Source organism: Geotrypetes seraphini, chromosome 19, assembly GCF_902459505.1.
Source record: "Geotrypetes seraphini chromosome 19, aGeoSer1.1, whole genome shotgun sequence".
Lineage (NCBI taxonomy): Eukaryota > Metazoa > Chordata > Amphibia > Gymnophiona > Dermophiidae > Geotrypetes > Geotrypetes seraphini.
In genome coordinates, this window is record NC_047102.1 from 11495751 (window position 1) to 11521332 (window position 25582).

General features: G+C 44.4%; 1 protein-coding gene across 1 annotated transcript; it reads right to left on the minus strand.

The window, feature by feature from the left end:
- Positions 1-1051: 1051 nt before the first annotated feature.
- Positions 1052-24734, minus strand: LOC117352345 (astacin-like metalloendopeptidase). Its single transcript, XM_033928771.1, has 15 exons — positions 24663-24734; positions 20196-20324; positions 17449-17476; positions 15874-15942; positions 15735-15762; positions 13824-13996; positions 13520-13637; positions 12864-13042; positions 10314-10395; positions 9378-9499; positions 7901-8016; positions 5773-5998; positions 3968-4086; positions 2882-3104; positions 1052-1059 (listed from the first exon to the last, which is right to left on the minus strand). Exons 1-15 carry the CDS (start codon positions 24732-24734, stop codon positions 1052-1054), a joined length of 1692 nt encoding a protein of 563 aa, XP_033784662.1.
- Between the last annotated feature and the right edge of the window lie 848 nt (positions 24735-25582).

Consider the following 25582-nt stretch of genomic DNA (forward strand, 5'->3'; position numbering starts at 1 on the left):
TTTAGCAGTCACTCAAGGCAAGTTGCGTTCAGCTTCTCCGTTCCTAGGGCAGAGCATCTCAACCCAGTCCTTGAGGCACACATAGGCCCATCACGTTTTCAGGATACCCACACGAGAAAGATTTGCATACATAAGGAGACCGTGCATGCGAATCTCTCCCATGCATATACATTGAGAATATCCTGAAAACCTAGCCTGCCTGTGGCCTTGACGACTGGAGTCCAGTAGCCCTGGTCTACGGGGTCTTTTTTTTTTTATTATTGAGATGCACTAAGAGATTTACCACATTCGAAGTGCCATATAGCCCATTGTCCAGCTGTGGGCTGCATGGCATCTAACATAAGATAATTCGTTAGCGTGTGCCAATCCATCACCACACCTTAGCAAAAGGACCCCTAACTGTGACTTGCCTCAGGCCACAGGGAGCTACGGTTCAATTTGAACCCTGATTTCCCTAGCCCTCAGCCTGCCGTTCTAATGGAATAGTAGAATATCCCTCCCCTCTTTGAGATTGTAGATCATTTGCCACATCAGCATTTCTGAAGATTCCTCTTTTCTCTACATCGGAAGACAGGTTGTTGTCGATCATTATATTTTCCTTAAACTGTATTTGCACGCATCGCCCAACTCCTAAAATAAAATTGCACCTGATAAACAGTTCCGTATTTTATTTCTGTCATTTGTCACCCACTATCATGGCGGTAAGCTTCCCGTTCATATTGAAATTACAACTCTGCAGAACAACATCACTCATGAAATACTTAACGAGTTCCAATTATCCTTCTTGTCCCACCATCTTAGAATCAGCCCCAGCTTCTAAATCTTACACAGTGAAAGATTCAATAAGGAAAATAGATAGATAGATAGATAGATAGATAGATATAGATAGATATAGATAGATAGATAGATAGATAGATAGATAGATAGATATAAGCAAGCCTTAGTAAAGACAAATAAATCATAAAATCATTTTCTTTCTCTCCACCAGGGAAGCTTTAGGAGATGCCAGATTTCACTCCGTGTCTCTCTGTCATGTTCGAGTCCTGTTGGATTATTTCACTGTAGGAAGACAATGAGGATTAAAAAAAAATATTAGACTGTAGCTCTGGAGGATTGTAGGAATAGGAGTCTAAAACTGCAGGGTAGGGTCTCCCAGTCATTCCAGGCACTGAGCCGGAGAGGTATTTTGTAATAGAAACATGGGAACATGATGGCAGATAAAGGCCAAATGGCCCATCTGCAATATCCACTATCTCCTCTTCTCCCTATTGGTTAAGGCTCTTTACAGCTGCATTGTGATGTCATAGAACTTTATGGTTATAGAAACATTGTAACATGATGGCAGATAAAGGCCAAATGGCCCATTCAGCAGCATCCAATAATTATCTCCTCCTCTCCCTATTGGCTAAGGCTCTTAACATTTGCATCTCCTCTTCCTATAGGCTAAGGTTCTTTACAGCTCTTTACAGCATTGTGATGTCATAGACCTTTATGGTTATAGAAACATTGTAACATGATGGCAGATAAAGGCCAAATGGCCCATCCAGTCTGCCCATCCACAGTAGCCATTATTTCTTCCTCTCTCTAAGAGATCCCACGTGCCTATCCCAAGCTTTCTTGAATTCAGACAGTCTCTGTCTCCACCACCTTTTCCAGGAGACTGTTCCATGCATCTACCACCCTTTCTGTAAAAAAGTATTTCCTTACATTTCTCCGGAGCCTGTCACCTTTTCACTTCATCCTATGCCCTCTCATTTCTAGTGCTTCCTTTCAAATGAAAGAGACTCAACTCATGCGCATTTACGCCACATAGGTGATGCTATTAACATATACAAGCGCTCCTGTCTAGATGCATGGGATATAGGTAGGGTTACCATTTTTCGGGCCACAAAAATCCGCCCTGTTCCGCCTCTGACTCTGCCCTGTCCCCACCCTGTTCCACCCTGTTCTGCCCCAGCCCCTCCCAGTTCAGCCTCCAGCCCTGGCCCCCACAAACCACCTCTCTTCTTCCCCGACAAGCTCCGGCCACGTCTGGAGGGCTTTGAGTATGCGCGGATGGGTGTGACGTCATCAGCGCATGCTCCGATGCTCTCCAGGTGTGGCCGGAGCTCGTCGAGGCCTTCCAAACCCCGGACAAACCACCAGGTCTTGGAAAGTCCTCTATAAAGAGGACATGGCCGGGTTTTCCCGGACATCTTGTAACCCTAGATATAGGGGATTCACTGCTGCACAGGAAAGAGGGATGGGTTAGTATAAGATTATTAGAAGAATTTGTCAAGGCTGACCCTTCATCTTAGTCCTGGCACCTTCTTACTAGGAAATAAAAAAATAAAACAACTCTGCTCATGGCTGGACTGGCACTTCAATCCGCCCAGATTCTGTCACTTACTGGCCTTCATACGGTTCATAGACAACCCCGCGAAAGACAAAGGCGCGCGCCGACAACCGAGCGCAAGACGGAGGCGCGCTCCGAAGAAAATTACAGTTTTTCGGGGCTCCGACGGGGGGTTTTGTTGGGGAGCCCCCCCAGTTTACTGAATAGAGATCGCGCCGGCGTTGTGGGGGGTTTGGGGGGTTGTAACCCTCCACATTTTACTGTAAACTTAACTTTTTCCTTAAAAACAGGGAAAAAGTGAAGTTTTCAGTAAAATGTGGGGGGTTACAACCCCCCACACCCTCCACAACGCCCCACAACGCGGCGCGATCTCTATTAAGTAAAGTGGGGGGGGGTTCCCCCCCACGCCCCCCCCCCCCCGTCGGAGCCGTAAAAACTGTAATTTTCTACGGCGCGCGCCTCCGCGCTGCGCTCAATTGTCTGCGTGCGCCTTTGTCCCGGCGCGCTTTTGACCTGACACCCTATATACAATTCAGGAGAACTTACCAAAGGCATACGTGGCCTGGAATCCCTTGGCTTGTGTGGAGCGGTCAGTGTGAAACTGGAGCAACAAGGAATTCTGGGAGGAGACCACCGGATCAATAAGCATGATGCCACAGTAAGTGCCCAGTCGGCGTGAGCTGGCGTTGGGTCCGTCGTAAATGGAGATTCTGTCGTAGGGACAGTTACGCGCCCACTGAAGGACAAAGTCTGTTACTGCCAGTGAGACCTGTGACGGGACGTAGCAGGAGAGAGAGAGAGATGAGGGATTTGGTGCGAAAACTGATCGCAGTCGTCTCACGGTGTGGGGTGCTATGTTCAACCTTAAGACATTCGAGTGTGGGGGGTGGGGGACATTGGCGCGCCGACAATCCCGCCCAGGACTTCAGCGTCCTGCGTTCAAAGTGTTCCTATTACCGCTGTGAGTGGGGGGGGGTCTGGGGGGAACCCCCCACCAGTCAACTGACACATGTTCGCGCTCCTGTAGGGGGTGGGGTGGGGGAGGAACCCCCCCTCCCATTACACTGTAAACTGCCATTTTCCATCGGTTTTCAAGGAAGCTTTTCAAAACCCAGACAAAGTGCTGGGTTTTGAAAAGCCGTCAGGAACCCCCCCCCCCTCCCCCCCTCCGGACATGTCCCTGGAAATCCAGATGTCTGGTAACCCTAAGCTAAAAGCAGTATGACGTGCTTTTACTAGGTCAGAGTTTCCATGCAGGCATGCTTTTAAAAGTATTCTGCCATTAGTGGTCAAATGCTTCTCTTTTTGTGATAGTTGAGGTTCTAATCGCTTTCTTTCCTTTTGGTTAAGAAGGCCCAATTTCTTGGATTGCTTTATTGTTCTCAGTGCAGGATTCCATCGCCAGTCAGTGTTTGAAGGGCTCTGGCTCACTCCGCACCCAGAGGTGGCGAGATCAAATCCCAGTGCAGCCACTTGCGATCCTGGGCCAAGTCACTTAATCCCTCAGGCCCACAAAAAAGGCGATGCACAAGTCCACGTTCCCTCTGACAACTGACAAAACACTATCAGCTCCAGGGACATAACACAGCATAAGTTCCGTGGACTAACGCAACGTCCAAGATTCCCGCTTACCTTGTAGCCTGCTGGCGCTGTGATGATATAGCTGCAGTCCAGGTTAGGAGGGTACGACCTGGGATAGTTTGGAGAGGAGAAGGTCCCGCTTTGGGCAGTCAGCGAGGTGCCACATGGCACTGGGAAAAGAAAAGAGCCCCTGATAAATATCATTAGATTCATCGCACCAGGGCGGAATCTATCCATTAAGTAAGAAAGGGTGGTTGCCTAAGGTGGCATCGGAAAGCAGCTGGAAACAAAGAATAAATGTCCTGGTAGGCAGACAATTTTTAAAAAAACATCAGTGTGCACTTTTACTTGCAAAACAAAGTTTAATATTTTCATAGAAGAGTCACAGACCAAGGGTTCATCCAGGCCAGTAGTCGGCTTTCAATGGTGGCCAATCCTGGTCACAAGTACCTGACAGGATCACAAAAACTAGCCAGTTTCAATGATATCTAACCTCAGGGATGTGCAGTGTTTTTCTCCAGCTCTGCCTTAATAATGGTTTATGGATGTTTCCTCAAGGAATTTGTTCAAACCTGTTTTTTTAACCCAGCTACTTTTCTTGACACTTTTCGTTTCATTTCATATCACTGAAATGAAAAGTGTGGAATAACTTGTAAGTTTCATGGCTCCACATCATTCTCCTCTTGGTTGGGCTGAGAACTTTTCAGTGGCCCCTGGTATTGTGATGTCATAATGCCTCATTCCACCAATGCCTACGAGCCAACCTCATCGGTGATGTCACAATGGCTTGGTTTCCTTATACTTGCGCCCATTTGCCTCACTGAAACAAAAGGTGTCAAGAAAAGTGTGGAATAACTTGTAAGTTTTATGGCTCCACATCATCTTCTTGGTTGGGCTGAGAACTTTTCAGTAGCCCCTCGTATTGTGATGTCATAATGCCTCATTCCACCAATGCCTAAGAGCCAACCTCATCGGTGATGTCACAATGGCTTGGTTTCCCTCTACTTGTGCCCATGTACTAGATGCATCTGCCTCATTGAAATGGAAAAGTGTCAAGAAAAGTGCGGAATAACGTGTATGTTTCATGGCTCCACATTATTCTCGTCTTGGTTGGGCTGAGAACTTTTTCAGCGGCCCCCCTCGCAACTTCACGGAGAGTAAACGATCGATTTGCATTTACCCATTCCATTCAGACTTCTATCCTATCTCCCCTCTCCAAGCTGAAGAGCCCTCACCTCTCTTTCCTCATATGAGAGACTGGATCTGTACAGCTGTGGAACTTACTGAAAATCGCCTTCGGGCAGGAGGGCATCCTCGCATGCGTGGATGCCATGCGTTGACATCACGCGCACGTCTGCATGCTCGTGATGTCATCGCATCGCATCCAGGGTTAACAGATTTTCCTCCGGGCCACATGGACCAACCAGTTCCGCGCCCCCTCCCCCCCCAGATGGCATCCATGCATGATACAATGCAATGCAATGAAGGCATGCACACGCATGGCGTCACCACGTTGTGGACCTGCATGTGCAGATAACCCTTCTCGACGCGATTTTGTCGGGAGGCTTTTCAAAACCCGGAGAAGGTGCCTATCCAGACTCCTGGACATGTCCTCAAAACGGAGGACAGGTCCAGGAAAATCCGGACATCTGGTAACCTTACCTACACAGGAGATCCTTCAAGGATCAGCTGCTCAGGAAGATGCAAGATAACAAAACCTGTCCTGGTTATGAGGAAGGATCCCTTCTTAGCTATCAGCCAATCTATATCTTTAGCAGTGCAGACAGAAAAGGCTGGACAGATTCAACGGGGTCAATCAGTTTTTGATGTCATCTACTACGTTACTACTTACGTACCAGAGCTGTAAGAAGCCTTGAAGCCACTCGCTCCAACGGCGCCGTCGCTAACAAACTGGACAAGCAGCATTTTTGAAGACGCTATTAGAGGAGGGGGCAACCCCATCCCACACGCCCTGTCCAGTAACACCGGGGATGTCAGGCTGTCCCCGTCATAAACCCTGAGGTAGTCTGAGACACAACCAGGAGAGGACTGGACATCGAAAGCAGTGAACTGCAGCAGAACCTGAAGAGAGAGAGAGAAACAAACCCGGTCCCAAGTTTTCCACCGTACAAATATGCCAGGGCAGCTCCGATACACAGTCACTGGCTGAATGTCACATTCCCCCCCCCCCCCCCTTCATTTAATTGAGCTTTTTCTTAACAATCGTTTTTTGGAAGGTCTTGTTCATACACACATTTCAGAAAGTTATTGAAATCATCCTTGTTTGTAAAAAAATTTTTGAGAATTGAGATGATTGACGATTGGTGAACCTCATCGATCCGTGAAGTTTTGCGGTCTACCAATGTGATGTAATGCAAGAGAACCCCGCTAGAAAGCCCCAGTTCATTAAATCCTGTACACACAGTCCTTTATTTTGAGAAGAACCCAGGCATTAAAAGAATCAAGCTTAGTGGTGGAGGGGGGGAGCTCGTGGCTCACAATGCAAGTTTTGCTACCCATCTTGTGGGTTATAATTCCGTTGATTTGTTGGTCTATTGTAGATTGGCTTACCATTTTGAGAAGCTGCCTCATCTGTAACACTATACCAAGGATTTGACAATGATGCAGTCGCACAGGGCAAAAATATGGAGGGGGTGCAAAACTTCCCACTAGGTAGCGCAGTAACCCCCTTAAGATAAGTGCTCGTCTTTATTAGACTTCTTGAATATATTTACATGCCAGATAGCTAATTTTCAGCCTGCTGAAAATAGTTTAAGCTTATACAAGCCCAATGATGAACACTTCATCCCAGTAAGGACACAAAGAGTAATTCTAGTAGTGTCTTGGGTGTTTGAGGTCTTAGAAAGAAAAAATACTTGAACTTAGTATCAGTTTGTTCTCGGAACAGTTGTTAATACATGTGTTGAATAAATTGTGATGTTCCATAGTCAATTAAAAATATAGAGGGGATGTAAAACTTCCCACTCTGTGGCCTAGTAATCCCCTCTATATTTATGCCCTCTGTGAAGACAGCGCCCGGGTGGGCGTGGGAGGGCAGACCACCCCGGGCACTGTCTTCACAGAGGCACCGACGTCTCTCCTCCTCTCCACTCCCCTTCCAGCATACCTCTTGATATGTTCGCCACCGCGGGCAGCGTCTTCCTGCTCGCGCCAGCCTCTGCTCCCTTCTGACGTCACTTCCGGGTGGCGGGACCAGCACGTGGCGTCAGAAGGAAGCCGAGGCCGACATAAGCAGCAAGGTGGAAGGTGCCGCTTACGCCGGCGAACGTTTCAAGAGGTGCGCAGAGGGTGTACGGCGCATAGCGGCAATGCTGGGCGCCAATCTCCCCAGCTGTGCCACTTTTCCCTCTAACCCATCATTCCTCTCACTAGCAGTAGCGAAGCGAGCAGGGTGGGGACGCCCGGTCCTGCTTGTCTGTAAGGTGAGCTCCCCCATTAAGTTGACTCCTTCCCGGTACAGGCAGGCCTGCCTTGGATGTTTTGAATTGTTGCAAACGCTGCAGCTAAGGTGGCGGGAGGTCACACTTTACGAGCCGTGACACACTAATCTGGTGGCCACGGCTTGAGAGCACCCAGATGTCACCGCGATGATGTCATGCACATGCGTGGCATCATCATGTCAACACCCGTGCATGAGCGGAGGCCCTCCAGACGGGGCCCTGAGCCGCCAGTGGGGGTGGGGGCGCTGAAAAAGAAGAGGCACGGAGAGGAGGAGAGGTTCTGGCGGTGGCTGACTGCCACAAGAGGCGCGTCCTGTAGGCAGTCAGCCAGCGCTTCACAGCATGCCCGAAATCTCATGCGGCACACAGTTTGTGATACCACTGCACTAGCAGGTGCAAAAAAAAAAAAAAATATTCAGAGACGTTTGCCACCACGAAAGACGTTCAGTTTCAGCATCGGAAACGGGAGGGCGCTGACAGGACTTTACATTCCACCAGGTGTCGCGTCCCCTGAGACAGTTACCTTTCTGTTTGGGAGTCGGATCAGCCAGACACAGTTGGAATTAGGGGAATATTCGGAGGGGTAGTTGGCAGAGGACAGGGATCCCGTGGTATCAGAGAGAAGAGTGCTGCACACACCTGTGGAAGGAAGTCCAGCGAAACTGCAGTCAAAAATGCGATGAACAAAAGACAAAGAAAGGTTCTACAGACCAATGCACAAGATGCAGGCAAAATTATTTAGGACAAGCTAACAGATTGTTGCGTGCAAAAGCTTTGCCTGCTTCTTGTGCATTGGTCTGCGCACCTGTGGAAGAGCATGAGATCAATGCAGACAACCCCCTCACAGCTAAGAACGCTACAAGCTCTCACAATGACCGAGGGGGATCGCTTAGCTCTTTATCAAAAGAGAGGAGTCCGAAGTGTACACAGCTCTACACATCAGCACTTGTAAAAGAGGGAATGGGTCTTAGAAACATAAGGTTTATGGTTTATTAAACTTGTTTTACCGCTCTTTCATTTCACTGGTCCAAGCGGTTTACAAAAAATACAATCAAATTTTTAAAAAAATAACAAATAAAAGAACTCCATTGTTAAATAGGATAGACCTAATCCAGTGGTGTCAAACTCGCGGCCCGGGAGCCTCATGCGGCCTGCCAGGTACTATTTTGAGGCCTTCAGTATGTTTATCATAACCACAAAAGTAAAATAAAACCGTTTCTTGATCCTATCTCTCTTTAGCTATAAATGACAATCTTATTATTAAGACTTAGCCAAAAGGAAAGATTTATAAACTATAAAGAGTTTTACCTCATTTCTTTAATAAGACATTAACTCTTTTTTTCTGAGGCCCTCCAAGTACCTACAAATCCAAAATGTGGCCCTGCAAAGGGTTTGAGTTGGAGACCACTGACCTAACCCATACAGACAAAATGCATTCAAGATAACATTCACTCCTAAATAAAACAGTAATATCATATCTTGTCCAAATGCTTCTTTTTAAAAAACCAAAAAACAAAAACCCAAACACGTTTTTAACATAGTTTTAAAGGATTTAAGTTTTTCCTCTTATCTCAACTCTCGGGGCAGATGATTCCATAGGTTTGGTGCTGCAAAATAAAATACTTTCTCTCGTGCGGACTCCCCACCTAGCTCTACCACCTGTTCATTCCTCATGACTCATAGGCGACAAAGAGAAAGTAAAAGGCCCACATTCCCACAAGTGCATTCCCAAGGCACAGCCCGCCTCCGAGAGAGGAAGCAGCGCTGCTGTGCCCACCCTAGCTTAGGAGTTATTCAAAGACCAGGGCACAGACTGAAACTGGATGGTGCATTATAGCCCAAAACCCAGCTTGATCACTACCCCCTTTACTGTATGCAAAATCCATTTAAAACACATTCAACTGTATTATTGTATTTTTGTACGTTTGTAACCCGCCCCGGATAAGGGCGGGATATAAATAAACAAACCCAAGCCTGAGGTCAGCATGCAGACATCTTACCGCACTGATATAATTTGTTGATTTTAGAAATGTCCAGATTACTGAGTCCATATCTCTGTCCAATCACTACGAAAGGTTTGGGAACTATGGTGGCCTGTCCAGACGTGTTAGTAAACGCATATCTAAAGAAAGAAAGACAAATTCCTCCATGAGTCCTTGCTCCTTCTGTTCATAGAACTTCTTCATATAATTACGTATGGTTTCAATTCCTGATGATCCTGGGTCTCTGTATTGCTCCTTCCCCATACTACCAGTAGCTTCATGATAGAATCTCGAATTTGAAAGCTAGCCCTTACTTGAGGGATTCAGAAGGGGTCTCCTACAGACTTACTAAGCCTCTAACTCCAGCAATCTCTTTCAGGTAAAGTAGGGCCATCCTATATTTTTCATGCTGTAGTAATTGCCTATGCTTCAGGGAAGTCTCCCCACACCATTAATATTAGAACTAATTATTACTCAATGACTCATGAATTCAAATCACAAATATATACTGTAGCAACCCAGTATATTAGGCTGAAGAGAGACTATAGTGTTTCTTTTGTTGCTCCAAATCACGATTCCATAGAAGGCAAAAGCCGCCCCTCTCGGTCAGAGAGAGAGAGATTAATTAAGGGTCGCTAACAGGTCACTCTGTGACCCAAAGTCCTGTTTGCCCCGGGACCTTCAGAATACATTCTAAAAATAAATTCATCAGGATCATTCCAGATCAGATAGAAAACATATTGCATCAATTTAAATCTGCTGCTGGTTGACCGAAATTTGATCTTTCATGAGGATCCAAGCAGCCCATACTGGGACAGTATCAAGCCCAGTATCCTGTTTCCAAGGGTGGCCAATACAGGTTACAAGAACCTGGCAAGATCCCAAAAGAGTAAAAATAATCATTTAGTTCTACCAGGATTGGCCACTGGCAGCTGCCAAGCAGATGGTACTCACTGTCCATAATGCATCACAGAGGTATAGTCATACTCCAGGCCCAGGTTATTGGTGATCTCTTTCTTAAAGTTGAATTTGACATCTGTAAAATGGAATAAGCAGGATGCACATTAAAGTGTAAGATTTCTTCATCAGCTTCCATTACTGACACACTTTTGTGTTGTTCTTAATAGACTGTTTCATCTGTAAACTATAGAATTTGTAATCCTTTCTATCTACCACAATTATTCTCTCAGCAATCCTTAGGGGATATTACATACTAAAACCTGTATATGCATTCTGAGTATGGCCAGTAGATGTCACTGATGAATCATAACTGAGAGTCTTCTTCATACTAAAACCTGTACATGCATTCTGAGTAAGGCCAGTAGATGTCACTGTTGAATCATAACTGGGCATCTATTTTATAGGCTCCACATATCCTCAGCCCACCCAGGAATCAAGCCAAGGTCTCCTACCTATCATTTTAGCATTTCTCGGTAAACTTTTGTTCTGTCAGTCGCATAGCCCTAACGCCATAGTTTTCTTATTTAAGCACAGCATTCTATCATTTAGCTTTTTGTCTTATGCTCGCATTTATAGCTATTCAGTCAGTGGGAGAGCACTTCTACAAGCGTTCAGAAAGGATGATCCTTTGATACATGGATTTTTTAATGAAGATTGGTGCCTACATATATGCCCAAATACACATACTACTGCCAAGAAAATTGGTAATTAGGTACATACATAAGTATACTAAACACCGCTCTATATAAGGTGCACATAATGGATTCGGTGGGAAGATGCTAAGGGATGTGCCTAGGGTGACCAGAAGGGGGACTTTTTGGCCAGTCCTGGATTTCTGCCAGCTTCATTCTGGTGCATTATGGGCAGTGGCGTAGAGAGGATAGGAGGTGCCCGAAGCAGTGGTGTCAAATCCATACCATCTATCACATAAGACAATTCATCATTCAAGGTCAGCTGATGCCATTTTGCAAGACGGCGGGCACTAGAGGCAGAAGCAAATGGGCGTCACATCTGTCTCCCAACTTTTGGAGGAGCACAGGGGGAGGTCAGGACGGGAGTCTAGAAGGTGTGAAAGATGGGCCACTAGATGTAATTGTGAGGTCACGGGAGGGAGATCCATTGACTACTTGGTCAACCAATATGTTTTTTGTGAGGTTGGGCGGGGGGGTGAGCAAGGATCACCTGGGCTACCAGGAACAGTTTTTATGGGGCTGGGAAGCACAGTTGTGCCACTCTTCACCTTGGTGGCCTTTCACCATAGATCACCCTCCATTCCTCCATTTCATCTTCATGTCAGCCTGAGCTGGTGTCAAGATTAAAAAGTAAACCTGCACTAAAGTTTGTGATTTTTTTTTTTTTTTTACATTGAGAGCAATTATTCATGCAATGATTTGCATGTGTTCTGTATGTCCCCTATGGTACCCTATAGCACAATATTTTTACACCGATTTTCCTGTGCTAATTTTTCATCCTGTATCAAAACGTAAACCACTGTACCAAAGTATAGTGAGATTTACTGCATTGACCCCTCAGCTTCCAAAGGTATTCATAGACGAATTTAGAGAAATATCCCATGGAAGCTTTAAGAGCTAACTCGTTACTCCTAATGTAATCTAATCTAATCTAAATCTTGGGTTTATATACCGCATCATCTCCGCAGATGGAGCTCGACACGGTTTACATGGTTAGGGAAGGAACGGAACTCCAGTGGAATTATATAAGTATGAGAGAAGAGAGGTTGGTGTGAGAGTGTCAGGAGCGGGACGGGGTTACGTTCTGGAGAAGAGCCAGGTCTTCAGATGCTTACGGAATGGTAGAAGGGGGCTCAAATTGCGGAGAGGGGAAGGGAGACTGTTCCAGAGCTGAGTGATCCTGGTTGCAGAGAAGACATTGTTTGGTCTAATAGTATAAGAACATAAGAACATAAGCAGTGCCTCCGCCGGGTCAGACCATAGGTCCATCCTGCCCAGCAGTCCGCTCCTGCGGCGGCCCAAACAGGTCACGACCTGTCTGAATCACTAGAAGGGGCCCCCTTGCCACCTTGGTTTCCCATTGAGTCCTATCTTCCCATCGAAGTCCTAACCCTTCGGTCTTGCACATGCACGAGCTGGTTGGGTTTCTATACTTATTACCTGGTTAGCTTTCTATACCTAAGTTACATCCCAGCACCTCTCTCAGTATCCCACGATCCCTTTATCCTTCAGGAATCCGTCCAATCCCTGTTTGAATCCCTGTACCGTACTCTGCCTAATCACTTCCTCCGGTAGCGCATTCCAGGTGTCTACGACCCTTTGGGTGAAAAAAAACTTCCTTGACTTATACCTAAGAGTTCTTTCCATTCTACCTTATAAAAATAAGATGGAGCTAGATTTGGTGATAAACCCAAGCATAACCCCAGCTTCATGTATTAAGACCCCCTACTAAGAAATGTATCGTTTCGAACTTCCTGTTCGTGTTTTCACCCTTTTCTTGAATCAAACCGCCTCCGTGTGTGGCGACTCTCTGAAATCCTGGTTGTGTTAATGTGGAGGGTGCCCTGGATACCTTGTGGGATGAACTGATACATGATGGTCACATAATTATCCCGGTCACTCCGGCACTGCTCGTGGTGAAATCCCAGGGCGTGGTTGAGCTCATGCTGGATTACTCCTTTGGACATACAGCCGCCTTTTAACAGAGACACGTCCTGTACACCCCCAGTTTTCCCAATGAAAGACCAGCACCTGCGAGAGATGTTGAACGAAAGACACTGTCTACCCCATCGAATTACTTAACACAAATGTATTCATTCCCACTTCTATAGAGTGTCGACAGGCATTTTGCTTTGCTGAAGGATTAATGCCCCCTTTTTTTACTGAACCGCGAGAGCGGTTATTAGCGCAGGGAGCCGCGCTGAATGCTCTGCGCTGCTCCCGACGCTAAATGCTAAGACATCCATTATAGTCTATGGGCGCCTTGGCATTTAGAGCACGTTGGTATTCCAACATTAAATACGCATATTATGTAAAAGCGATTTTTAGATGGATGATTGACAGTATGACTTTGGGGCTTTGTTATCATGTGTTTTTTGTAACTCGCTCTGGTTAAAGTGGGATAGAAATTCAAAAATCAATCAATCAATCATAATATTGCATGTACTAAACATAGAACCCATGAGCGTTGCATCAGGGTGCATGCAACACAGCTGGGCTGAAATTTACCCATCTACGGATTTAATTTGCAGGTAGTCCGTTTCCGTCGTGCGCTCAGCAAAACGGATGCACGTCAGGGTGGCAAATTCTCGTATAGCCGAAGCAATCAAGGCCTTCTGGTCAGCGGCTGGAGGAGGAAAAGGCAGGAAGATGTCTGCGATTGTTATGACAGTGAAGAGGGCGGGGGACGGTGGACAGCCTTGAGAACGCACGCAATCGCCGCAGTGATGCATACATACATTCATAGAGGATGCAATGTTTAACAAGGACATCCTCTTAACAAACACTGTGACAATTACAGAACAGAACTCACTGTAATCCGAGGAAAGTGTGTAGGGCACCTTCACAGTCCCGTCGGCGGATTTGGGCCAGAAGCATTTGTTACTTGGGCAGTTCAGGGCACTGCGGCCGGTTCTGACAGCGATATCCCCGTTCTCCAGTAGCTGTATGCTCCCTGGAGGAACAGAAAGGTTTCCACAATGAGATCTAGAATTCCAGATTGAGGGGGGGTGACTTCTGGAGCTCCAGTGGTAGGGAGGAAGTTGAGGGAGGTTCAGGAGAGGCTCCATAGCTCAGTGAGAAACCAAATGTAAGGCAAGAGGTTGAGGTCTATGATATTGCAATTCGACAGAATATATATCCTGTGCCATGTTTGTGAGTTAATATAAACTTTTTCTGTATCTAACTGGCGCCAGATACATGGAAGTATAAAAATCCCAAACAGAAAGCCTCAGAACTCCATATTTCACACATTAAAGGCGAGGGAATTGTGTCAAGCCATTTCAGTAATTTCAAATGCTGCATATGTCCCTGGGGAAATGATAAGGGTAGGCGGCATTCTGGGAAGTGGGTGTTGCACACTCTCTGCCTCTCATAAACTCCATACACTCATTTCCCTTTCCCTCTCTTCTCTCCTATCAATTTGCTCGTTCTCCACTCCTCACTCTCCTCTCTTGCCCCTTCCCTCCTCTCATTCAACTCTCTCAGCCAATTTCTTTTCCTCCTGTCCTGCTAGGGCAGAGCTAGGCAATTCCAGTCCTCGAGAGCCGGAGCCAGGTCAGGTTTTCAGTATCTCCACAATAAATATGCATGAGATAGATTTGCATCTCAAGGAGGCAGTGCATGCAAATCCATCTCATACATATTCATGGTGGAGATCCTGAAAACCTGACTTGGCTCCGGCTCTTGAGGACCGGAATTGACTATCCCTGTGCTAGGGTAACCAGGTTACCCATTCCAGAAGGGAGACCTTTTTGGCCATTTCTGGATTTCTGCCAACATCATCCTGGTGCATTCTGGGACCCGCAGCACTGCTTTGAATGGACAGAATCATGGACTACAAATACCACACTGCTTTGGGATGTAATTTTTAAACCAGGACTGGCTAAAGAGTCTCCCTTTTGGAATGGGTAACCTGATCACCCTATGTCAGTGGTTCCCAAACCTGTCCTGGGGGACCCCCAGCCAGTCAGGTTTTCAAGATATCCCTAATGAATATGCATGAGAGACATTTGCATACCTGTCACTTCCATTATATGCAAATCTCTCTCATGCATATTCATTAGGGATATCTTGAAAACCTGACTGGCTGGGGGTCCCCCAGGACAGGTTTGGGAACCACTGCCCTATGTCCTGCTGCCCAGGGCATGAACACAAATATCTGTGCCTTTGCAACGTAAAATATGGGAAGCACCCCCCGCCCACCCTTCCTATAGAATCAGTAGTGCATAGCCCATGACAGTTATGATCACAGGAACCGACTCTGATCACAGGAACCAGAGACGGTTGGATTAATTCACTTTTAGCAGTCTAGTTCTGCAGTCCTGTTCTGGAGACAACGACTGTTCCAAGCCCTCTCACTCTTTCGCCTAATTTCTGGGTCATTGCTCTTTCTCCCCAGAGGGGAGAAAGAGGAGGAGCAGGAGGACAGTCTATAAACACTGGGGGAACTCAGTAACAGGAATAAGAGCTAAGGCTTCCTGGGAATGAGCTGCCCTGCTGTCAGTTTTCAGGCTAACTCAATGCATTTTATGATGAGCTTTTGAAGGGCTGCAGGAGGGAGAGAAGGAAGTACCTAGGGCGGAGGCAATAGGCATCAGCTGGATCTAACAGGGAGAGGGGAATCGTGGCAGGGTGGCCTGGAATCTGGATGGCATTTCTAATGAACCTTCTAGTGTCTGTCTATCCCTTCCAAATCTAACTGATGTAATCTCGCTGAACTTACAGCTTCACTTGCTGTACACCGTCTTGAACTGAAAAGGTATAACGGGTTAGAAATAAAGCTATTATTATGATTATTTTATTATATTATATTCTGAAGGCAGGCTGAATTACGCACTCTTCTGGAAGGTTCTGCTCTTTACCTTGATTCGCTTTTGATATGATGTTGAAGACATCGTCCTTATGCTCAGAGTCCACTCCCACATGGTCTTCTGGAAAGAAAATTTTTTTAAATTATTTATTTATAACTTTCAAGTAAATTTTACAAGAACACATCTTGCTACATGAAACACAGAGAAGGAAGAAACAAATTTTAGGAAATTAAGAACCCCCCCCCCCAACAATCTTACAATATAACCAAATCTTAAACCCCCCCTTCTTAGGCCACAATAATGGTGGGGGCGGTTAACGAATATAAAAGGAGAAATTAAATGTATATCATTCTGAAGGAAGGCTTAGGCCCTCTTTTACAAAGACGCGCTAACCGTTTCACCGCGCGCTAAATCAACGCGGGCGCTAACCACTAACACATCCATAGGATAACATGCATGCGTTAGCACACCTTTGTAAAAGAGGGGGTTAATGTGATGGAAAGAAAGTAAAAAAAAAACCCATCAAATTATTAACTCCTAACTCCAAACTTCACGTGAAAGCTTCTCCTCTACCTTTAGTTGAAAATAAGCTGGTTCCTGAGAACCTGCTGAGTGGAACAAGCGCCCACGGGAAGCATTAAAAACCCATTCAACAGGCATTCAGGGTGCCCAGTTGAAAATTGATACAGCGCTCCCAACTCTGGCAACCCCTAACTGGCAACTCTGGGTGCCTGATCTTTTGTGGAACCTGAATGCAACGAGATGCCTAGTGCTGGGCTGTGATATGATTTAATATCTCTATCCTGATACCTGAACATCCAGATCCGATAGAAACCTCTGCAATTATACGCTGAGTTTTACGACAAAGATGTGCAGTTCGTGAATAGTGAGTCATAAGGTGGAGAGTGGTACAGTGATCAAAGCTATAGCCTCGGCAGCCTGAGGTTGCAAGTTCAAACCCACACTGCTCCTTGTGACCCTGGGCAAGTCACTTAATCCCCCCCCCCCCATTGCTCCAGGTACATTAGATAGATTGTGAGCCCACTGGAATAGACAGGGGAAAATGCTTAGTACCTGAATTGAATTCATGTAAGCCATTCTGAGCTCCCCTGGGAGAACAGTATAGAAAATTGAATAAATAAATATTATGAAAAGTTTCAGCCTCTGAAAAGCAGAGCTGGTATTGTGACATCATAATACCTCATTCCACCAATGCCTAAGAGCCAACCTCATTAGTGATGTCACAATGGCTCACTTTTACTACATTTTGATTTCTAAAGTGGGTGCAGTGGTTAACGCTATAGCCTCAGCACCCTGAGGTTGTGGGTTCAAACCCATGCTGCTCCTTGTGACCCTGGGCAAGTCACTTAATTCCCCCCCCCCCATTGCCCCAGGTAAATTAGAGAGACTGTCCACTGGGACAAACAAGGCAAAATGCTTGAGTATCTGAATAAATTAATGTAAACCATTTTGAGCTGCCCTGGGAGACCAGTATGGAAAACTGAATAAATAAATAATAAGTTGTAAATACCTGTCTGTTAATACCAAATACTGCCCGTCTCAAGCTTTTGTCAGATTCTTCTCTGGTTGGATATAGAAGTTTCCTACAAACGTAATTGCACTTACCGCTTGTGTCATCCTGCTTGAAGATAACCTGCCAAAGTCCAAGAAAAAGTGTTGAGGGTGGTATCTGGTTGACCGCAAACATATTATTTTCCAGATAAGTTTTATATTTAAAGTTATGCTTCTATTCAGCCAGACAGTGGCGGCACTTCTGCACACCTGGTGCCATAAATTAACCAGACCACAAAAAAGGGGAGGGGAAAATGTCCACCATGCAAAGTTAGCAAAACCAACAGTGAAACATGGAAACCAATATCTGGATGAATCAAAGTCAGCTTATTGGGGGGGGAGGGAGGGGGGAACCAAGTAGCAGCAGCAGTGGCGGTGGCCGGATGCAGAAGCAGCGCGATGAACAGGCTGTTCATGGCCTGCCCTGCCAGGGCTTCCCTCTGCCGCATCGTCACTGATGTCATCAGTGATGCAGCAGAGGAAAGGCAGGCCAGGAGCAGCCTGTTCAGAGTGCTGCCTCTGCTGGCCGGCCACTGCCATTGCTGCTGCTGGTGCTTTAGGTAGCATGTCAGGACTCGCTGAATGAGTGAGTCTGATTTTGGAAGAAAATGAATCGATTCCCCAAAGTGAATCGGTGAATCTATTCGAATCGGCAAATCAGGCAGCACTAGTGCTTACACGTGTGACCGCCAATTATCTGTGCCAAAATATGTGTGTGCAATTGGCGCCTAACTTTAGATGTGTGTTAAGAGAATTGCCCTTTACGTGTTCATGTGGAACTGCTGAATATACAGATACCGCTTGGCCATATAAACATGCCTGCTGTTTGGGAATTTCACCTAAAGTTGTTACTTATTTATTTATATTTCTCATTTCTAGCCCGCCTATTAACTAGCCAAGAGGAGTTGCTCTTTTAAGGTGTGAAGAACTTAAGGGCACGACAGAAGAGCGGGACTTGGGTGGGACTGTATGTGATGATCTTAAGGTGGTAAGGTTCCCCACTGCGGAACCTGGGCTCCCTCCAATTATTCCACAAGCAACTAAAAACCTGGCTTTTCACTAAAATGTAATTCTATTCCCCCTTACTCTTCTCTTCTATATATAAGTTCATGTAAACCTTTTTTTTTTTTTTCCTTCTCTTCCTATATTTTAAGTTCTTGTAAACCGTGCCGAGCTCCACCACATCCGTGGAGATGATGCGGTATATAAACTTAAGGTTTAGTTTAGTTTAGTAAAACAGGTTGAAAAGGTGATGGTAAAAGCTAGAAGGATACTAGGGTGCATAGGAAGAGGTGTGGCCAGTAGGAAAAAAGAGGTATTGATATCCCTATATAAGACTCTGGTGAGAGAAAATTGTGTACAATCCTGGAGGTCACACCTTCTAAAAGATATAAAAAGGATAGAGTCAGTCTAGAGGAAGGCTACTAAAATGGTACGTGGTCTTCGTGATAAGGCGTATGAAGACAGACTTAAAGATTTCAATCTGTATACTTTGGAGGAAAGGCGGGAGAGGGGAGATAGGATAGAGACGTTTAAATACCTACATAATGTAAATGCGCGTGAGTCGAGTCTTTTTCATTTGAAAGGAAACTCTACAATGAGATGGAATAGGATGAAGTTAAGAGGTGATAGGCTCCGGAGTCATCTGAGGAAATACTTTTTTACGGAAAGGATGGTAGATGCGCGGAACAGTCTCCAGGAAGAGGTGGTGGAGACAGAGACCGTGTCTGATTTCAAGAAGGCGTGGTATAGGCACGTGCTATCTCTTAGAAAATCTTAGAAAGAGGAAGAGATAATGGTTACTGCGGATGGGCAGATTGGATGGGCCATTTGGCCTTTATCTGCCATCATGTTTCTATCTTAAAAGCACTATGGATCATTTGGACACAATTTAAAGATGCTTAAATTAAACTATGCTCTTTATCTCAGATTACAGATGATATTCTTGGATTTCCTGAAAGTAGCATGACCCAGAAATATAATGCCACGCACATGTGGTATTTATTCTATGCACAGACTCACATAATTGCTTGTGATTCTCACCTGCAGGGGACTGCCAATGACAGTACAAATGAGACACACTAAGAAGGCACCGGTTGGTCTCACGTCCATCCTCAGGTTCTGCACAGAACTCTTCCTTTGATCTGTACACCTTTCTCTTCAATTCTTCACTCAGTGGGGACCCAAAGATGCGCCTTATATCCAGTGATGGGCAAGAATGTGAGCCAATCAGCTCCCAGCAACAGATTTAATAAGAGCAAAGTTATTAAGAAACAAAACTGCCCAGAGGTCCTGTCCAGAGCCCAAAGTCACTGGGCCTGGATGAGGAGGTTCTCGTGTGTAAAATTCTGCTTATTATAGACTGTGACCTGGATAATAGTTTTGTTTTGATTAAAAAGTGTCTCTTCTGAAGCACAGAGTGGTCAATTTCTTCTCCAAACCAGGAAAAATTGAAATTACATACGCTTACCACTCCCCTCCCCTAACATCATTTTAAATCTGCATCATTAAAAGTGTGTTTCATGGGCCTGAAGGCACTGACCAGCTGCCGTGACATGGAAGACAGGTGACTCCAATAATGTAAGGCAGTAGCACAGTGTCAGCCATCAATAAACCTTAGGCGGTTTCATAAAATATATGTCGATTTGTTTATAGATTTGGATACTTGACTTTACATACGGTACAATCCAACTAGATTGGCAGAGTATATCAAGGTGATGAAACTGATTACTATGGCAGGTTGAAGATCAATGTTTTATGGGAGTTCCCCCAACTATTTCTTCCCTGCGTGCCCATCTTACCTCCATCAGGCCTTTGCTCAAATTTGCCATTAAGATTTTGGGACTAATACTGGACCAGGGCTTGACGATGAAGAACCAGGTTGACTCTTTGGTCAGAAAGGGTTTCTTTACTCTTTGGAAGCTTCGATCCTTTAGGGCATATTTGGATATTTCATCATTTAAAGTTTTGATACAGTCTCTTATACTAAGCCAGCTTGTTTACTGCAATATGGCCTATATGGCAATTTCCCAGAAGAATATGCAAGGATTGAGAATAATACAAAATGTGGCGGTCAGGCTGATTTTTAGGTGGAAGAAATACGATCGCGTAGCACCCTCCTATCGAGGACTGCATTGGCTGCCAACGCAGGTGAAGTTTAAGTTTGGTTGCTTCTGTTTTAAGGCTTTCTTTGGTTTAGCTCCCAAATATAGAATTGAGCTTTTCTCTTTTGCAAGCAGGAGACATAAGAGAACCTCACATCTGAAGTCTGTTTTTCCGCCTGTTAAGAGGATGTAAACTTAAAAAAACATCATCAAAATCTTTTTTCATATCGAGCAGCGTTATGGGGGTCAGGATTTAGAACAATTGCTTTTGCTTACTGACACTTATGGGGAATTTAGGAGACATCTGAAAACATATCTGTTTTCGAAGCATTTAGGCAGCAAATTCGTAAAAATTTTATTATGCACTATTTTGATCATTTTAGTGTCTCCAATTATTGGCTTTTAATTTTTTTAGTTCTATTCAACTTCTTTTATTGTTTTTTTTAACTATTGTAAACCGCATAGAACTTTATGGCCTTGCGGTATATAAACTGATTATTATTATTATTATTATAGACTGTGACAAGTATAATAGTGGATGACATCATAATGCAACTGTATATGGTTCCTCCACCTGAGCACAGTGTATTAACGTACCTTCTTGTCCAGTTTGTCTTGACTAGATTGTAAGCTCTTTTGAGCAGGGACTGTCTCTTCTGTGTTTTGTAGTAGCACTATGGAAATAATTAGCAGTAGTAGTGCATTCTCTTTAAAAAGACAAAGTTAACGAGATGGTCATATTTTGATGATTTAAAGCTGCTTCTCTGAAATAACCGAAGCCCCTGGTAATTCTATTATAAGGTTCATCTAATCCCTGTTGTAAGACTTAGGAAACAACATTTATTTCTTGTAGTGTCCTCAATCTATCATGGCTTGTGCAATCTTTGAGTGCCATAGGCACCTGCAGACACCGTGGAAATTGTTGAAAGCAAGATAATAACAAGGGCTTGGTCAGGGTCAGAGGAGAGGAGTTTGGAAATCGTAGAAAACCTGTAAGTAGTTCTGGAGCTCTACGTGAAATAAATATTAAAAGTTGCCTATCTGAGGGGTTTGTGAAGTTTTTTGCACTGCTCAAGTTTATTAGGTTTTTATATACTGAAACGAACAAGATCCGTTTCTTGGTCCCGAAATCGTTCTGCAAAACATTCTATCATCTATTACAGACGTCCGGAGGCAATTTCCTTAGGTAAGAAGGATTCACAGAAGGCCCAAAGAAATTACCTGTTTTATTTCCAGAATACATTCAGTTATATATCCTTTCACATGGGTCAGTGGTAACCATCACAGGAAAAGGGGGATGGACAAGAGAGGGGAGGGGGTGCATGAGCAGGATGTGTACTTCATTGTTTAAATCTTAAAGGTGTTAAGAGCTGTGGGGGGTTGAGCCTTCATGTCTCAGACAACTAACCTAGTTAACATAAATTAAATGACCTCTTCCCAAACCATTAAGAGAGTAAACACCCAACATTCTACATTTGATTACTTCCAGCATGGACAGAGACAGAAAACTTAAAATGTGTCCTTTCATAGACAGAGACAGAAAACCTATCCTTTCCTTTCATATACCACCTATCAAGGTTTTACAATCAGGTACTCAAGCATTTTCCCTATCTGTCCCGGTGGGCTCACAATCTATCGAATGTACCTGGCGCAATGGGGATTAGTGACTTGCCCAGGGTCATAAGGAGCAGCACGGGGTTTGAACCCACAACCTCAGCGTGCTGAGACTGTAGTTCTAACCACTGCACCACACTCTCCTCTGATACAATATCAGAAGTGAGCCAAGTATAGAACAATGAAGCCATTGTGACATCACTGATGAGGTTGGCTCTTAGGCATTATGACATCAGGGAAAGGGACTGGGGCTTGTATACCGCCTTTTTGTAGTTTTAAAACCACACTCAAAGCGGTTTACAAACAGGTACTTCCAGCATTTTCCCTATCTGTCATGGTGGCAAAAATTCAACTCTGCAACTGCTCTGGGTACATTCTTAAATTCATACTCTCTCTGACCATTGGGTAATTTGAATCTCCATAATATATAGTGACATATTTGGTGACATCCTGGCTATGACATATTGTAATTTGGTGCTGCTAGGTGTTCCCATGAGTGCGATTCATGCACTACAAGTTACACAAAACTCGATTATTCACGTTTTGTTTGGTATTGGGAAATTTGACCGTGTGTCGGAATGTTATGGGAAACTTTACTGGTTGAAGATTGATTTTAGAAATACGATATGAACTGCTGTTGCCATCTTACCTTTGACTTCATGGAATGGCTCCGAGATATTTAATCAACTGTATATCTGAGTATGTACCATCACGTAATTTACGCTCCGCTCAAGCTGGAGCGTTCTATGCTCCTACTATACAGCAGGCAAGGTTGAAAGACGCAAGAGCGGGAGCTTTTTCTTATGCTGGTTCAGACGCGTGGAATGCCATTCCATTGTAAATTCGAAAACAAAAAGATGTGATTGTTTTTAAGAGGTTCTTGAAGAGACATCTCTTTTGCGAAATGAAGCACGGGTGTTGAGCAATTTTATTGGGTAAATTGTATGATATGTTGATGAAATTTATACATGTGTGTCTTATGGCTGTTTGTAATGCTTATTATGAATGTGGTATTGTAACACACCTTGTTAAAGTAGGGATATAACTAAATAAGGAACAAACAAACCAAAACTGCAGATATGTACAATGGTGTAGGCAAAATTTATTGTGACAACCAAATTGTATCTAAAAACCTTTTTACCAAACAGGGGAGCCAACACGGTCCGTGTTTCGGACAACCTCCATCAAGGGTCCATGGTGTCAGTCTAGAGGCGTATGGGAAATTATATCAATCTGACCCTGGCATGGGAAGGCAGATAGACCCTTAGTGCAGGGAGACTGTGTTAAGTATCCCTGATATGTTTTAAGTTTCCCTGATTGAATCATGACTAGCTAAAAGGTGTTAATGTCTGATTAAGAGGGTGCTTAGGACAATGGTGCACAGATCAAGCCAGAGACTTAATCCCATCACCATGCTTGCAGATGTCACACTCTCCTTTGTCAATTAAATGGACCATTGTCTCAAACAGTTTGCAAGTTCTAAACAGAAAGATACTGGGAGATACAATATTTTCTCTAGTCAGAATAAGATTCCAAGGTATAAAAGCCTGCTCTCTGCTCTATCAATGTATCTCTTTTTCTATGGAGCTATCAATGTCTCTTTTCCTATCAAGCTATCAGGATAGGGGTCTTGGCCCTCTCTCTCTCTTTCTATCTAGATATCTCTTGGCTCTTGGCTTGGCACACTGGTTCTCTCTTGAGCTCTCTCTATCTCTCTGTCTATCCTTCTCTTTATCTATGGACCACGAAACATCACCCCATCCCCCTTTCTCTCTCTCTCTGCCTTTCCCTGAAACTTAACACTTCCTTCTGGACTCTGTAAGGCAGCAAGACTGCTTTGCTCTCTGCTTAAGTGTAATGCTCTCTGCTTAATTGTAATGCTTATAAATATTACTTTTCTGTAAGACTATTTCTATAATATATATTCTTTATGCAAACACCTCTGGCTATGCCTTCTTTATTCTACTTTCTGGTGAGTCATCGGTGAGGGAACTGAACCTGGGACCAGCGTTTGTCAGGACGCCTTTCACTTAACCCCTCCAACCTAACATTGTGGGGGTGCGACCATCCTTACATTTTTATTATCTGACACATGGTAGAAAAGGGAAGAAAATATGTCACAAAAAATATATATAGTAGAAAAAACGGATTATATAAATCGCCAAGGGTCACTGGATATTGTAAAATCTCGCTATACAATATCCAATGATATCAATATCCAATATCCGTTCCTGGTTAGTTTTTTTTTACTGCAGACAAAGTTGGAACTCCCTTCTCCCTTTGGTTTTGTTGCCATATAACTAAATAAGCCATAAACCATCCCACATACCAAGCTCTTAGCACTGAGAATTCATGCACTTGAAAATCTGGTGCTTAGAGAAGAATGCAGGGAAAGAGACACAGTTGATTACGTACTAAATAAAGACCTGCTATGCCAGTCTAACTAGGGTAATAAAAGACTTCTCTAATTTCCACTTTCTGGTGCACGCCTCTGCATTGTCTTTAATATTCAGGAAGGTCAGGTGCTAAGAAAAATATTCATGTCGTTACCATCTTCTGAGGATCAGGATATTCATATGGTATGAAGAGGAGCTGATGCCATTGTTCTCTGTCAGCTCTCATGAGCAACAAGGTGGAGGGCCTCAGAAACTGGGAGGGTGATATCTTTAAGATAAAGCAGTCTAGATTGAAAAGCTGTTCGTACTCAGAAATCTTCTCTGTTTTTGAATGTTGTTTTCCCTTCATTTCATGCATTCAGTTTAGTAACATTTTTTTGAATGCATATTAGAACTTTTTAGTACATGCAAATCAATTGTACGTGCATTAGTTCTTAGATTTACACGCATTAAATTGATTTTGCATGCATTAAAATTTTAAGGCATGCTTATTAAATAGATGGAACACTAGGAAGGGCAAATCCATACAGCTTCAATTCTGGCATCATTAGCTACTATGATGTAAGCAGCATACAGGGGGAAATTTTATAAGGGATTCGAGTGCGTAGGTGGAGGGGCATAATCAAAAGTGCGCCTAAGTCTGAGGTTGGAAAAATATCCATTTTCAAAGCTGCCAAACGTCTTGTCTTTTATTTTTGAAAATGAGCTAGGTATAAGTTTTGGTTCTTAGGACGTCTACCATTTTTGCCCATTTTCAAAACTAAAAACGTCCACGTGAAAAATGTACAAAAGCAAGTTTTGTAGATGCATCCACCAACTACCTTGACTGATCGCGGCAGAAGGAATCCCCATCAGCTGCGCTGGTTTCGTGGATTCCTGGCGGCTCAGCTGATGGGGATTCCCCCTGCCAGGATCAGCTGAGCTGCGGAGCCCTTCACCCCTCCCCCTGACATCTCGTACCTCCCCCACCAACCCCCCTCCCCCCACATTCCTGGGCCCCTTTCCCACATCCCTGGTGATTTTGAGCCATTCAGGAAAGAACTGAAAACTATACTTTTCAAAAAATTTGTCAAA